Source organism: Cyanistes caeruleus, chromosome 15, assembly GCF_971803275.1.
Source record: "Cyanistes caeruleus chromosome 15, bCyaCae1.hap1.1, whole genome shotgun sequence".
Classification (NCBI taxonomy): Eukaryota; Metazoa; Chordata; class Aves; order Passeriformes; family Paridae; genus Cyanistes; species Cyanistes caeruleus.
In genome coordinates this window covers 2,133,503-2,150,021 of record NC_141715.1, presented here as the reverse complement: position 1 = coordinate 2,150,021, position 16,519 = coordinate 2,133,503, and the positions used below count along the sequence as shown (strand labels likewise).

At 51.9% G+C, this 16,519-nt stretch overlaps 1 protein-coding gene across 2 annotated transcripts in view; it reads left to right on the top strand.

The window, feature by feature from the left end:
- Positions 1-15,889, top strand: part of NEURL1B (neuralized E3 ubiquitin protein ligase 1B) — a 113,691-nt gene extending 97,802 nt beyond the window's left edge. For both annotated transcript variants that reach the window (XM_086852140.1, XM_086852141.1), the window contains exons 2-5: positions 6,686-7,246; positions 9,873-10,580; positions 11,573-11,698; positions 12,423-15,889. In XM_086852140.1, the coding sequence (XP_086708266.1) occupies positions 6,686-7,246; positions 9,873-10,580; positions 11,573-11,698; positions 12,423-12,667 (1,640 nt within the window). In that variant the 3' untranslated portion in view covers positions 12,668-15,889. The remainder of the gene's footprint in view (positions 1-6,685; positions 7,247-9,872; positions 10,581-11,572; positions 11,699-12,422) is intronic.
- The last annotated feature ends 630 nt before the right edge of the window (positions 15,890-16,519 follow it).

Here is a 16,519-nt window from a genome sequence, read left to right as displayed (position 1 = left end):
GAAGGAGCTGTGCCATTTCCAGGGCTCCTCATCCATCACACAGCTGCTTTCATCGCTTGCACTGAGGGATTTAAGCAGGGATTATGGCATGAGCACTGCCTCTCCTCCATCCTGCTTGCTCTGTCTCTCATTAACCAGCTCTAAGAATTTGTTACTCGAGTTGCAGACTCATTGACCCAGATTCCCTAATAATGCAGGGAAGAGGAGATTTTTTTTTTTTTCCATGCTTAATCGCTGGCTTCTGTGTATACTTAGTGCTATTTATATGCAGGGGGACTAAAAGCCTGTAATAAAGATGGGGCCAACTTTGCAGCAAAATTCCTGCGTGCCCAGAGCGAGAGGCACAACAGGAGAGAGGCAGAGGTGAGTGTGGGTGGATGTTCCCATCCTTGCAGACCCAGCAGGAGGTTTTTTTTGGGAGCAGCCCCCGCTTTTACAGCCTGATCCACCAATATTGGTTTAGCTCAGGGCTCCCCACTTTGCTCTGGAAATGTCTCTCCGTGGAAGTTCTGCTTTTCTTTGTGGCATATTTGATTTCTTCTACCACCAAAAGCAAAGCCAAGCAGAAGATCTGGGAGAATATTCCTGCCTGGCTCTCCTCAGCCTTTGGGGCTCTTCTAGGTTGTGGAGGATTTGCCAAAAGCACTTTCCAGCCCCAGAGCAGAACTTCTGTCGTGGTTTATTTTCTGTCCTGAGCCAGCTGCTGGTTCCTGGGAGGGAAACATCGGAGTTTCAGCTGCACTCCCCATCTTTTGGCTTCAAGGCTGCTGCCATGAGGAGATGTTGGAGTAACCAGGGAAGTTAAAGCTTGGTTTTGGCTTTCAGGGCACCCATTCACTTATGGGATGTGTCAGAGCTTTGGTGTGAGCTCCTCACTGCAAGAAAAGGGTTTAAGGTGAAAGGAGCAGCAATGCAGGAGCTCTTTCCTGAGGGCAGGGTGGGAAACAAGAGGTGGAACAACCTGGAAGTTACTGCAAGGTCCTGCTGCAGCTGCTCTTGCAAAAGGATCGGAACTAAAGATTTTGCCTAATGCTGATGACAGATACCTCTCTGCTCTCATGGAGGAACACCAGAATAAATATCTCATTAGCCCCTGCCTGTAAAAAAATGGATTTTAGCATTTTTTTTAAAAAAAAAATCCCCATAAATTGTTTGGCTTCAAGCATTAGAAAGTTTTCTCGTGGAGACAGGCACAACTTGATTTTGTGAGCTAAAGTCAGTCCCTGTTCTTTGCCAGGGGATTTTTCTGAACTGTTCTGCAATGAGAAATGATGTATGTCCATGAGATATTTGCATTGAGAGTTACCTCAGTGCCACAACACAGCTTCTTCTAATGAAAAAAGTGACTTTTCTCTGTCTTTTCTTCCTCCCTTCCTTGACAAGCATTTCTTCAAAGATTTCACATTTCCTGTAATTCATCACAGGCTTTTTTCAGTGTCCCCTTAACACCTCAATTTCTGTGTCACTCTCTTGCAAATGAACCTTTCCTGAATTCCCTGGAAGTTTGTTTCAGGCTAGAAGACCAGGCAAGGAGACATTACATCAGAACAGGCCTCCAGACTGGTCATGCAAACCGTAGGAATTCACACGGGGTGGGGTTTTATTAATTGAATTTTCCAGTGTTTGAGCCAGCAGGACATTCAGAAATGAGGCAGATTTTTTTTTTTTTTTGGTTGGATTTAGTAGCCCAGCTTTTCAAATCCACACCGTTGAGCATGGAATAGACCACCCCAGTGCTTCCCACAGAGCTCCCTGACACATTTTCTGTATTTAAAAAGAAAAGAAAATGTCTAGACAGCGCACTAAATTTATATGCGAGCAGATTTGTATCTCTTGTCCTCAGAAGATAAGATCTTGTCGGAGCAGAATCCTGTTTGGTGTTGCTGGGGATGTTTGGTATCAGCCTCCCCTGCCTCTTCCAGCCTCCCAGTGGCTCCAGCAGTGGGGATGCCGTGGGATGGGGCTGTGCTCTGACTGGAGCACACTGGGATTCACTGGGATTGGGCTGGTCCCACCAGCTCGCCGTGAACTCGCCCTTCTTGCCCCCTCCTGTTGGGGTGTTCTTGTCACAAAGCAAAAGCCACCTGTCTGCAGGGACCTTGGTCAATGCCCAGCAGCAGCAGCAGCAGCCACCCCAGTATCTGCTGGGACAGGAGGAGGTTCCAGGGCTGCAGATAAAGCAGAGCCCATGAGGATGAGCCGTGGGTGTGTTCTGTGGAGTCCCTTTTGCTGGGCATGAGGCTCCAGAGATGGATTTCAGGCTGCATGCTGCTGCCTCTCAGCCTCTCCCCTGAGCTTTCCAGCATCTCCTCTGAGCTTTTCAGCCTTTCTCTGAACCTTTCAGCCATCCTCTGAGCTTTTCAGCCATTCTCTGAACCTTTCAGCCTTTCTCTGAACCCTCCAGGCTCTTTCTGAACATCTCAGCCTTTCTCTGGCCAAGGGCAGATGCTCCCTCATGATGGGCTGTGCCTGCTGCAAGCTGTGGATGGTCCCAGTGATTTTCCCTGTCTGTATCCACTGCCCTGTTTGGCACCAAACTGCCCCTTGTGATCCTGTGGGTCTTTTGTCATGGATTTACTTGGGAAAGGCCCTCAGGACAAGGCTGTGGGAACCAGGGAATGTCTTTGGTGCAGACCATGGATTTACCGGTGACGTGTGAGGATGGCAATGCTCTCCTCCTCCTCCTCCTGTCAGGCTGCTCTCACTGTAGCTCTGGTCTCCTTTGACATTATTCCCTTCTGCCCCATTTTAGGGGTATTATTCCTGCCTGGCTTGTCAGGGCAAGTGAAGACAGGATTGATCTGGCTGGAGGTCACTCCCCAACTGAGCAGCCTCCATCCCACGCCCCTGGGAGAGCAGCAGCCTCAGACAGGGCTCGGAGCTGAATTTTGTCTGCTGCTGTCAGTGGGATTACAGTGCCACTGCAAACCCAGGGCTGTGAACAAATGGGTGAAAAAAAAAATAAAAAATGTTTATTTTTAGAACTGGAACCATGATAAATATGTGGAATTTGTCCAGGGTCTGCCTGCTGTACCTTTTTGAAATGCAAAGTGCATGTCTGTTAAAATACCGCTCCAAAGGTCAGCATAACCTCGGGAATGAGAGCGCTGGCCTTTTGGAAAGCAGGTGAAGCTTCAGATGAGAGCACGGACCCCCAGAACCCAAATCGGCCTCAGTGTCATCTGACACCACAGGGATGTGGATGGAAATTCTGCCTTGCCAAAAGGGCTTATCCTTCATGTTTCAGAGAGGAGCCTCAGAGCATTGCTCACCCTTCAGTTCAGCCTTTCCTTCCATTCTCCTGCCTTCTGTATTTGCTCGTGTGTTTGAGGGGTGCGCTGCGAGTGTCACGTTTGAAAGCAGTGATGAAAAATGGAGAACTCTGGAATAAAAAGAGGGATGGAACCTCAGGGCATCCCTCAGTGGGTTTGTGTCCCCTGTGACGATGCAGCCAGGCTCGCAGGGCTCAGATATTGACGTCTTTGAGAACCTTTTTCAATCCTTTTAGCTGCCCGTGAGGTGGAGGAATGGTGTTACTCTCCTTTAGAAAGGGAAGCGAGGCAGAAAGAGAAGGAATGACTTGCTCCCAAGTGTTGTAGGAATCTCACAGCTGAAAAAAAAAACAAAAAGAAAAAAAGAGTTGGCGTAGCTCTTCGCTGCCTGTCAGGCACCCTGGGGTAGGGTGGCACTTGTGCCACCAGCTTGGCTGTCGTCATCCCAGCTTTTGGGTGGGAAGGCACAGTCGGGAGAGGCTTTGGAGCAACAGCAGAGGGACCTAAGCGTGATCCAAACTGGGGAAGCTGAGCTGTAAATTAGGGCAATTCAAAGGCACAATTGAAAGGCACAAACATCCTGTTGAGCTCGAGAGTCCCCGTCAGCACCTGATGAGTAAAGCACATGTCCCAGCTGAGCCCCGGGAGTGTTTCAGTGGGAAAACTCTGCCTCCCTGCCTCGGGTTACGGCAGCCTTTATTCCACCGGCAGGTGTTCATGTGAAGAGGGGATACAGCGTTATAAATAAATTATCCTATTTTTTTTCCCCCTATTGTTTAGCCACAATATGCTTTCCTGTTGTTGTTTTTTTTTAAAAAAAAAAAAAAACCCAAACAAAACAAAAAGCGCCAGACCCCGAGTGCCCCTCTGGCAGGGTGGACACAAAGCTGTGTTTGAAGCTGTGTTGGTGTCCTCGCTGTCCTGTCACTCGTGCTGGTGGCACTGTCACCTCGGCCTCCTGAGAGGGGCATGAGGAGCTGCCTGGGGCCCACACCCCTCACAGGAGTCTCTTCTCCATCAGGGGCTGTGGGAGGAAGGCTGGGGTTGGAAAAGAGGGGATTTGGGGGATAGCAGAGAAGAGAACAAAATCTGTCTTCCCTCCATTCTCCTCCTGGCCCATGTGGGGATGTCAGGCCGTGGCACTGGCAGCAACAGGGGGGTTGTTTTTAACCATTTCAGAAACAAAAAGCAGCTCAGTGGGTTATAAAATGAGGGTTTCTCTGCCTGGGGAGGCTGTTGCCCAGCCAGGCAGGGTGTGAGGTGGCACTGAGCCCACCCAGTCCTGCAGGAGCCCCTTGGGGTCTGTCCCAGCTCTGCTGGACCCAGAACGGCACAAAGGCAGATCCCACATGGAAAGGCCTTTTCCCACATGGAAAAAGGGCTGTTGTGTGGGGAGCCCAGGCCAGGAGAGGCTTCACCCTGCCCTGTTCTGGCTGGGTCACTGCTCAGGAGCCCCCATCCACGCTCCCTTTGCAGCAGTGCTGTTTTTTGGGAGCGCTGACAGCGCACACATGGAGCGGCACCCACATGAGCTACGGGTGGGTTGTGCTGGGAGCAGCCATTTCTGCATTTTAGCTCTTCAGCAGGCAAGGAATGAGATTTCTCCTGGAAATACACAAAGAAATGTTCCTTCCTGGGGAGCCCTGCTGTGCTGGGGCAGGCCTGGGGGATGCCTGGCCTGCAGTGCTGTTGCGAGCAGAGGTGCTGGGCTGGGCACTCAACACCTGGGGAGGATTTTTCCCTTCCCCATCTGCTCCAGGGCTCTTTTCCACAGCCCTGGCATGGAACTGGCACCCTCCCCTCACTGGCTGAGAGCAAGGATGTATTAATTTCCACTGGTGTTTGACAGGATTAACCATTGCACAGCGATTGTCATGTGCAGGACAAACCAAGAGACAAAACACCTTTTGCTCGTTATTTATATCTTGCTGCAAACAGGAGCTTTTTGCCTTCATAGCCCTTTGACTCCTGTTACAGATGCCTGATTTGAAGGGCTAATCTTGTGCTCAGATCTTGCTGCAACCTCTCTTCTCTTTGCTCAGTGCCTTAGTGCAGGTCCCAGCCTCTTGCTGCCCTGTCTGCTCTGGTTTTACTTGCAAAAAAACATCACCACCACTGCAGCCCTCCTGCCAGCTCACCCAGCTGAGCTCCCAGGATCTTCTGGTGGGTTTTTTCCAACAGAGGAAAATGACAGAAAATCCTTCCTTTGTCACGAAGCGAAGCCTGGGGTTGCACACAGGGAGGAAGCAGCTTGAAGGAAGGGCTTGGCAGGCAGCTGCTGAAGCTTCAAACATGGCAAAAGAGTTCAGGATGATTGTGAGCATGTGATGGGCTTTTATATTTAACAGGATGGCTTTGGGCATTCAGGATGTGTTCCATTTTTGCTTTAAAAATCTACAAAGCCAGGTGCAGAGACAGGAGGAGAGGTGGAGTGGGCAGGGAATGGGGAGACCAAATTCCCTGGAACACCATGGTGGTGGTGGGAGCCAGGACCTGGAGCAAGTGCCCCATGTGCTCAGGGATATGCAAAATACATTGTCTCCCCCTCAGGGAGCTTCTAGCTAAGGTTTAAGATTCAAAGTTGAGCTTTTATTCATTTCTGCTTCATGCCTGTGTGAACTTCACTTTAGGCCCCAAATCTGCTTTTCTTGAAGTCGGTCTCAGAATTGCTATTGACTTTAAATGCTGCAAGATCTCACCCATCAATTCTCTTTCTCCCATCTGTAAAACGAGGATGGCAGGATTTCTGTGCCATCTGCGGTGCTGTGAAGCTGAAAACAATCATCATCTATAAAGTGCTTTGAGCTCACATGGGAGGTTCTGGGTAAAGGCAAGGCTGTGCAGGATGAAATGTTCCTGAATGTGCCACTTGCATCTGATATCTGAGCCAGGGGCTGGGCTGGAGGTGTGGGAAGAACAGTCTGGTGTTGCAGAGGTGCTCCAGCTGCTGAATGTCTTGGATTATTTCTGTTGGTCAAAAGCTCCTGTTCATCATTACAAAATCAGGGCACAGAGGAGCTGGTGACTGCATGTCCCCCCAGAAATCTCCTAAAACCCACGCTCACCTCGAGCATCTGTGGTTTTTAAGAGCCACAATCCTCAGAGCTCTTGTCTCTGGCCACCATGTGAGTTAACAGCACTGCAAGGAGGAAACTGGGAGCTGCAGGTGTTGAGCTTTTCCGAGGGCAATGGGAAGCACCTGATGGGAACAAGGGATGTTCTTTCCTACCCAGCTTTGCAGGGAAGCTGCCGAGCCTCTGCTCAACGCGTTTCCACGGAAAGCTGGGATGGCAAAGAGCAGGTCGTGCCGTTTTAAGGTGAAACAGGTCTTGGCAGAGCGGTGCAAATCACAGCCAGCTGAGCCAAGACCTCGTGCCGAGCCCTCCTGACAGATGTGCTTTGTCCTTTGGCAGACACGAGCCACCAGACCCGCTCGGTGTCCAGCCGGCCCTACTACAGCTTGCCCAACAGCAGCCATGAGAGACGCTCGGTGCTGGCCATCGCGGAGCCGCCGCGCTTCCACTCGCAGGCCAAGGGCAAGAACGTGCGGCTGGACGCGCACTCGCGCAAGGCCACGCGCAGGAACAGCTTCTGCAACGGCGTCACCTTCACCAACCGGCCCATCCACCTGTACGAGAAGGTGCGCCTCAAGCTGGTGGCCGTGCACCACGGCTGGAGCGGGGCCCTGCGCTTCGGCTTCACCATCCACGACCCCTCGCAGATGAGCTCCGAGGAGATACCAAAGTACGCCTGCCCCGACCTCGTCACCCGCCCCGGCTACTGGGCCAAGGCCCTGCCGGAGAGGTTTGCGGTCAGGGACAATATCTTGGCCTTCTGGGTGGACCGGCACGGCAGAGTCTTCTACAGTATTAATGACGAGGAGCCCATCTTGTTTCACTGTGGTATTAAAGTTTCCGGGCCTCTCTGGGCCCTCATAGACGTCTATGGAATTACCCACGAAGTGCAAATTCTAGGTGAGTGCTTCTTTGGGCCTGGGGGCTGCTCTTCTGGTTGCTCTTTCTGATCCTGTAGGAAAGATGCATGATCTGTGTGATTATTTCTATGATTATTTCTATTTAAGAAAATTAATTTGCTGTTGGTTTTGTACTTCTAATTAATCTTTTTTCTTCTGCCAGCAGTAGGGATGCAGAAAGCAATATATTCCAGAGCTGGTAGTGCTGGGAAGCCCTAAGGCTGCACATTATGGGATGGGATAAATGGGAATCTTTGCCTGTAGCTCCACTCAGCTTTCTCTGAGCTGGATGTGCTGCTTTGGCATGGAAAAACATGGAGCAAGGTCCCAGGGATTGAGGAGACAAAAATAACCAGTTGTGACTTTGTTCTTTCCCAGCTACCAATTGCTGCCAGTCCATTGGAAAACTCCCAGTAATTGCCCAAGAGCTTCCTGGAGCCCTTCCCCAGCCCCTCTCTCCGCTCCTGGCCGTGCTCCCACCCCGGCTGGCAGTCTGAGGGGCTGTGTTGGCATGGTGACCCTTCCCTGGCACAGGGGACATCACTCAGACCCCTGGAATCAGTTGGAGCCTGGCTGATTTACAGCCTCATCCTTGGGGAAGGCAGCAAGAGGGGATGAATCTGTCTGTTCCCATTAGCAAGCCCAGCTGATGGCCATGGAATGATTTTCCTTTCGTGGCTTTGACAGCATTGAAATTTCTAATGAATGCAGCGTTAGATGGAGTGTTTGAACTGGGCTACACCACAGGGAGCTCTTTTAAAATCCAAGAGTTGCCCTTTCCCAGAGGCTCCTCGGAGCTGATGGAGTTTTAACAGCCAAAGCCAGCTGCACCTGCCCGAGGGGATGGTGCTGCCAGCCTGGCACGGGGAGCAGGGATAAGCTGTGGAATGGCGCGTGCAGAGGGCAGGCAGCTCCATCACACATCCTGAACGGTGCCAATTACTTTACAGGCGAGAAGGCCACACATAAACAACGCTTTTCCCTGTCTGCTGTGCCTCAAATGTGTAATTAAACCTCACCAGCAGCTTGTCCTGTAATTGCAGTTGCGACACACTCCAGCCTCTGGTGCTCGTCACGGAGGAGAAGGAGTGCTTGCTGTATTGGCCAAGGCAGCTGCTTCACCAGAGCTCTCCTTTCTCCTCATTAAATTGGAGTTTGAAAAATAAAATGCAGCTTCTTTCTGCTTCCTACCTCCAGTCCTGCCTGCAGCTTCCAAGAGTTCCCAGTGAAAGGCTCAGGATGAGAGCACCTGTACTCTGATGAGGGTTTTTTTAAAATTAAAATACCAAACCCCACAAACTGCCCCAGAAATCAGGGCCATGCTCAGCCATCTGGGGCACCAGGAGACCTGAACTCCTTGCTTGAGGATGTGCTTGTCTCTGCCTCCCAAAATGTTGGGAATTGAGAAAATTGTGAAATACATCTCTAGTTCTGAGGCACAAAATGTTTCTTTCAGCATCATGAATCACAGAAGGGTTTGGAATGGATCTCAGAGATCATCTCATCCCAACCCCTGCCATGGGCAGGGACACCTTCCACTTGTTCCAAGTCCTGCCCAACCTGACCTTGGGCACTCCCAAGGATGGGACATCCATTATGAAACCTGGATGTGTTTGATTCCTCTGTGGGAGCATTTCTTGCCTCACAAGCTGTGCTGGCTGCGAAGGAGCTGCTCCAGCCATCAGCCCACCCCACTGGCCTCCCCTGCCTGGGCTTGTGAGCGAGTCAGGTTCTGCTTTGCAGCTGCTGGGTGGACTTGGGTGTTTTTCCTTCTTTGCCTGGGGATTCTCTCCTCCAAGGAGGAGCAGTGTTGGTGCTAGGCTGCTTTACCCCTCTCCATCTCTGGGAAGATCAGGAGTCATTCACACAGACTCTTGGATTCCATGTCCAGGCTGCCCCAGGCAGGGCTGGAGGTAGAAGGGAGGACACTCCCAAACTTTCCCATGCCTTTACTTCACCCCCAGGCCTGGCATGGCTGAAGTGAAAACCTGGGAAATTAATTAAGGATCAACATCCTGACTTTCCCTTCGCTGTGAAAAGGGAAAAGAGCCTTCTGCTGTAAAAGCTTTCTAACACCTGCAGGAAGTAGCTTTTGTGACAAGCTCTCCATTCAAAACCTCTGCAGGGCTGTGAACACCCCTGAGATACGAGGCTTGAAATGACCTCTCTTGGAAACACCTGTGCCTGGACACAAGTGTAAGGAGTGTGGAAAGAATATCCATTTATCCTTGAGTTCCTTCAGCCATCACTTGTGGATTTGTCTGGCACAAGACCCTGGGACAACAAAATATTGAGACTTTTTAAAAATAGTATAACCTCAGAGCTATCAGATCCTTCTCAGAAAGCTGTAGGACCACACTGGTTTACAGCTTTTCCCATTCCCCAGTGCAGGGAACTCCCAGATCACACGAGTACTTTGGAAATCTTGTTTTTCCTTGGCTGGTGCCAAGAAGGAGCCGCTCCTCTGCCTGCTCCACACGTGCCTCTGCACCAGGAGCTGTTCATTAGTGCTTGACCCGTGGCTGATTTTTTCCTTGTGGAGTCTGCAGGCTGCAATAATAGCTGTAAGCAGAAAAGCAGGCAGTTTTCTCCTGACTAACGCCTCTGTGCCTGGGTTTCTCTCACAGACAGCATGTTTGCAGAGACCATGACCACTGCCCGGCTCAGCACCGCCCGGCTCAGCACCTGCCTTCCCCAGAGCAACCACGACTCGGCCAACTTCAACAACAACGAGCTCGAGAACAACCAAGTGGTGGCCAAAATCGCAAACCTAAACCTAAGCCGGGTTCCAGGACTTGGGACTGACAACCACATCATCCCCTGCTGCCCCAACCGGCGGCAGCACGCCCAGGGAGTGCCGGCCTTCCTGGACACTGACCTGCGGTTCCACCCCACCCGCGGCCCCGACATCACCTTTTCCCAGGACAGGATGGTGGCCTGCACCAACTGGCAGGAGAGCAATAGGACTTTGGTGTTCTCTGACCGGCCTTTGCACATCGGGGAGAGCCTCTTTGTGGAAGTAGGACACCTCGGGCTGCCGTACTACGGGGCCCTCTCGTTCGGCATCACCTCTTGTGATCCGAGCACTTTGCGGACAAACGAGCTCCCGGCGGATCCGGACTTTCTCCTGGATCGCAAGGAGTACTGGGTGGTTTACCGGGCGTTCCCGGTGCTCAACAGCGGCGACATCCTCAGCTTCATGGTCCTGCCCAACGGAGAGGTGCACCACGGGGTCAACGGGGCCAGCCGGGGGATGCTCATGTGCGTGGACACCTCGCAGTCCCTCTGGGTGTTTTTTACAATCCACGGTGTGATCAACCAGCTCAAAATCCTGGGTAAGTGCAGCCAACACAGCACCTGGGAAGTTTCCTGGGCCAGAACCAGAGCTCTGGGTTTGCACTCGCTGTGTTCACTGCTGTGAGGGTGCAGCTCTTGGTGTTTGCAAACAAGAGGGACAAAACGTGGTCCCCGTCACAGAGATGTGTGCAGCCTCTATGGTTCCCCCAGGAAAGGATGAGACTTGAGAGATAAAACAAGCAGCAGGCAGGGAGGCAGGGATGGCTGTGGGGGGCAGCTGGTTTTCAGTGGGTTTGTTTTTAGAAGGGATTCTTTATAAACAAGGATGGCTGTTTGGGGCAGCTGGTTTTCAGTGGGTTTGTTTTTAGAAGGGAATTTTTTATAAACAGGGATGGCTGTGGGGGGCAGCTGTTTTTCAGTGGATTTGATTTTAGAAGGTTTTCTTTATAAACTCCCTATTCCAGCCAACAGGTATTAAACTTCTGCCTTGCTGAGGATGATTTTTGTGAGCACAGCTCTGGTTTAAGCATGGGCAGTAATTGCTCCTGAAGCACTGCAACAGCTTGGGGATCAGCTGGCACTTCTGATCCACTGCTGGATCAGGAGATCATTGCTGCCTTTCTCCTTTCCTTCTGTTGAGGATTCTATCAGAAAAACAGATGTAAATGACTTTGTAAAGCAGGTTTTCTCCTTCCAAAGCAATGGCCTTTCCCAGCTGACAGTGTGACAGCCACAGCTGGAGCCCACTGCTGCTGGGGGTTGTGGGGAATGGAAAGGCAAATATTGGATCACCTGGTGCTTGCTTCACTGAAGCTCAACAGGCACCATACAGAGGCATTATGAGGTCCAGACCCTGGGGTCACATCCTAAATCTTGATCTGTATGGTCACCAAGGGGCAGCATTAACTCAGCAGCCGCGCTCACCCTGAGGCCCCTGCACAGGTGGGGTGGGAGCAGCTGGGCAGGCTGAGGGGGCTTGGCTGGGGCTGGGGTGTCCCTGCATGGGCTCAGCTCTCTCCTGTGTTTCCAGGCACGGTGCAGTCCAGCCCAGTGACCGTGTCTCCCTCAGGATCCCCCGGGGGCTCCCAGTACGACAGCGACTCGGACATGGCCTTCAGCGTCAACAGGTCCTCATCAGCCTCCGAGTCCTCGCTGGGTAAGGACAGCCAGCCCTCGTGGGCTGCCTCTCCTGCCAGGCCAGCAGAAGGAATGGGGAGGAAACAGTGCTGGGAAGGTTTTCACGGCCTGCAGAAGGGCTGTGCAGTGGTTGGATCAGCACCAGTGTGGCCAGCAGGACCAGGGCACGGACTGTTCCCTGTGCTGGGCACTGCAGAGGCTGTGCCTCGAGGGCTGTGTCCAGTTCTGGGCGTGACAAGAAAGACATGGAGGGGCTGGAGGGTGTCCAGGAAAGGGAACGGAGCTGGGGAAGGATCAGGAGGGGCTGAGGGAGCTGGAAAGGGGAGAAAAGGAGCTCAGGGGGCCCTTGTGGCTCTGCACAAGTCCCTGGCAGGAGGGGACAGCCGGGAGGGTCAGGCTCTGCTCCCAGGGAACGGGGACAGGATGGGAGGAAACAGCATCTAGTTGCACCAGGAGTGGTTTAATTTGAATATAAGGAATAATCTCTTTATGGAAAGGGTGGTCAGATATCGAACAAGCTGCCCAGGCAAGTGGTGGAATCACCATCCCTACAAGAGTTCAAACAATGTGAGGATGTGGCCCCTGCCCCATGTGTAGAGAAGGCTCTGGCTGGAATTCCCTGGGATTCACTTGGCCAAAGAACCGGGCAGTGGCTAAGGAGAGCCTTCAGAACTGATTTAAGTGTCTTATTCAGCGTGAGCTTTGCCCCATCCCCGTGACTAAACCACCCTCCTCTTTTGCAGTGACTGCCCCCAGCTCCCCTTTGAGCCCCCCCATCTCTCCTGTCTTCTCCCCTCCGGAGCCATCGAGCAGCAAGAACGGGGAGTGCACCGTGTGCTTTGACAGCGAGGTGGACACGGTGATCTACACCTGCGGACACATGTGCCTCTGCAACACCTGTGGTCTTAAGCTGAAGAAGCAGCTCAACGCCTGCTGCCCCATCTGCCGACGGGTTATCAAAGATGTGATTAAAATCTACCGGCCGTAGGGGGCTGCTGGAAGGGGGAACGCCGCTAGCAACCCACGCCTTTCCGTCCCTGCTTCTGGGTTATCGTGCTGGTCAGTCGTTATCAAGTGGCTCGTTATCTGTGTTTCCTTATTTGACTGGTAGGGCACAATTCAGGGAGCAAAGCTGAGGATCGTGCGGGGCCCGAGCCAGCTGCAAATGAGAAATTTCCCGTGCAAAGGCTCTTTTCTCCCTCCTCTCACTGCGGGGGAGGCTCGCCGTGCTGCGGGTCGGGATGGGGAGGTTGCCACCTGGGCAGTGCCAGGTGCCACCGGGCTTCCCGACCCTAAAATGTGACAGCTCTGGGCTGCTGCCAGGGGCTTTGTGCTGTGATGGAGCAAAACTGGGGCGAGGCCCAGCGGGAGGGTTCCGAGTGGACAGAACTGATGTGGAAATGTCAGGTAAGGAGAATTAGCTCAGGCCAAATAGTGGCACGGCCAGGTTGTCACTTATTGGGGTTCTGTCCCCGTGAACAGGCTCGTGGGGACATGGAGGAGCTGGTCTGGGCTTAGGTAAAACAGATTTTTCTCTCTGTGGCAGAACAGGGACTTCTGGCCACGGAGGCTGAGAGCAGGGAGCTGCCCTGGGGTAGCTGTGAGGAGCAGGAGCCCACCCAGAGCCCAGGCAGCCCCTGCAGTGATGGAGCTGCAGGGAGCTGGGAGAGCAGCTCAGGCTCTCTGCTGCCTTCTGAAGCCATAAACTGCAGCCTGTGGAGCACAGGGGTGCTGGGATGGGCACACTGCAGTCCTGGCTTGGGACACTGCAGTGCTGGGGTTTGTCACCTCCAGGCACAACCCCCTGCACTTTGCTCTGCCCTCCTGGCAGGTGGCACCCGGTCCTGACTGTCACCTGTGCCAGACCTTCCCCTGCTGCAGGCAGGGCTCAGCCTTCCTCCTGCCCCACCACGGGGACTTTTTGGAGGCTCTGGTGAGAAATTCATTTCTGACCCAGTCCCCATCAGGCTCACCTTTATTTCTGGGGACTGTATATGCTGATTTTACCTTTCTTTCTCCAGCCTTTGCAGGTTTCCCAGCACAGCTCCCAGCTGCCTGCACGCTGGGTCTCAACTCTAGATGAGACCTTGTTGAGAAAAACAGGGACTATCTCACTTGGCTTTACTTAGGAGGAAAGAAAAAGGCTCTGAGGCTGAATTAGATGGTGGGAATTAAAAGGTAAACGGGTTTTGGGTGTAATGTCAGCTACAGGCAGCACCTGATTGTGCAGCACCAGGGCTGGGGTGAGGAGCTCAGCATCCTCTTCCCTACTGCTCCAGTCTCCGTCCTCTGCCCATGGCACAGCCCCTGTCCTGTCCTCCTGGCCAGTTTCCAGCTGGTCCAGGCTCACAGAGAGGGGAAAAAAAGATGGAAATGGGAGGATGAGAGGAGCTGTGTCACTGCAGCTCATGACCGTGTGCCACCAAGTGGGTAAGAACAGCTTTTCAGAAAGGTGCAATTACCACATTTTAGTCCAGCAAAAGGAAAAAATATAATAACTCCTGTACATTTCAGGGCTTCTGGGCACAGAGGGAGCCTGAGGGATGTCTGGCTATTCCCTCTCTCCCCCAGGGCTGTGGGTGCGTGGTGCTGCTGCCCAAGTGGTGTCTTGGCTGTGCCAGGAGAGCTGGGTTTGTGTCCTGGCCCGTGCCAGCCCTGTGCCACGCTGCCATTGGGGAGGGCACACACAGGGAGCAGCTCATCCCTCATCCTCCTCCTGCAGTGGGCTGTGCTCCCAGGGCACCCAGAAACCTTTTGGTTTTTTTCCTTGGAGAGCTGGTGACCATTTTTATTGAGTGTATCCACGAGAGGCTGCTGTGGAGCGAGACCTCTCAGCCATGGCCCTGCACCAGGGCCCAACAGCTTTGCAGAGCCCTTTTTGGAGACCTGGCTGATGCCACTGGCTGTGCCATCATCCTCAGCAGAGCCACTGCCCCTTTCACTCTCCCCTTGCCCTGAGGAGGGCACATTCCCTGCATCCAGAGCTTTCCTGGAGCTCCCAGCTGTCCTGCACCCCAGGGAATGCAGGCTTTGCATTCCCAGGGATCTCCCAGCCCCACGCTGGCAGATCCAGCTGTGGGCAGTGGGCACAGCACAGGGGCACAGCACAGGGGCACAGCGGTGCCAGGGCACAGCCTGCAGTGAAAAGCCTTTCCATGGGGAGGAATTGAAGGAAAGCTGCTGGAATTGCCAGCCTGGATCAGGGCTGGGCCATCCCCAGGGTTGCTGTCCCAGCTGCAGGGTGGGCACAGCCTGGGTGGGGTTTTTTTGGTGTAGCTCTGTTTTGTATTTTTAAGCCAGCAAGGAGAAACACCGAATCCACCCCAGGAGTTGTTCAGGACACTTTGCAGAGGCTGAATTTTTTGCTGTAGCAGCCAAAACCAGTTTGCAAGAAGGGGCAGCACCCAGTGAGGCCAGCAAGGGAACCGAGTGGGATGGGAGAGCAGTGGACCTGTGGCCCTGCCTATCCAAGAGCAACAGGAATTTTCCAAAATAGGCCTCAAAAAAAAATAAAATATTAAATATATATATATATATTTCCAGGAAAAGGTAGCCTCTTACAGATTTCATTGTTAGTATTCGTATTGCTATTTTTTTTAAACAGTCCAATGATATATGATTTGTACAGAAGATCTGTTTGTGCCTTATAAGGGTGTCTGTGCACTTTTTATCCTTTTTAAAGCAACTTTTAAAAAGAAAAAAAAAGAAAAAAAAAAAGATGGGGGGAGAAAACCAACACAGATCAATGGTAGTTTTATAGAATTTTGTGTTCACTGAGAAACCTTTTTCACTCCTATTTATATATAGGAGGGACAAAGTGTTTCTTTCCATGGATTTTCCCTTCCTCTCCTCCTTAACCTTGGTTTGAAAATTTAAGATAAAAAGGGAAGAAAGGAAAGAGATGGGGGAACTCTTTTACCTCTCCCCCTTTGTGAGGCAGTTCCTCTCTTGTCGTTACCTTTATGATTCAATACTGTGACCTGTATTATCTTGTTGAAGCTGAATCAGATTTTGGACCTCTGTATTAGGCTTTTCAAGCAAATTTTTGGGGGGCCTGGGGAGGGAGGGCATCGCACGAGGGAGGGAGCTGCACCTCTACATGTCAGTGCTCTATAGTGTTCAGTGCTGTGTGTTTTCCTTTTGTCCATTTACCTGTTTTCCATGAATATAATTTGACTTGTTTATGAAACAAATAAACCTTTGGCTTGTACAGAGTGCTCTGGAGTGCTTCAAAGAGTTTGAGCTGGGGGGTGAGACAGCTTTGATTTGCAAAGCCAGGCAAGATTGATCCAGAGGGGCAGGGGTTTCCAAAATAATAATAATAATAATAATTTTAAAAATCACTTTACAAATCTTTGCTTTGCTCCTGGGAGTCACTGCCCCATGGGCTGGGGGGCTTTGCTGGCTCATTTAACCCTGGAAACCCTTGGAAGTCTGGGGAACAAGGGTGTATTTCACATTTGTGAGGGCTACAGGGGGCCAGAGATTTCTGATCCAATCTCAGGCAAGGCAGCTCCAGCCTGGCCCCTCCTGTGGCTGTGGCAGCCAGGGGTGATGCAGACACAGCAGGAGGGCCTGACTGTCATTTTCATTTTTCATTTGTTTCCTTTTCTATTTCCTGTATTCTTTCCCTTTTCCTTTTTTTTTTCCCTTCCCTTTTCTGTTCTCCTTCCCTTTTCCCTTTCTTCTTTCCTTTTCCATTTCACTTTCCTTTTGCTTTTTCCTTTCCCTTTTCTCATTTCCTTTTCCATTTTCTCATTTCCTTTTCCCTTTTCTCTTTCATTTTCCTGTTTCCTTTTCCCTTTTCCTTTTTCCTTCACAGGGAAGAATTAATTCAGGG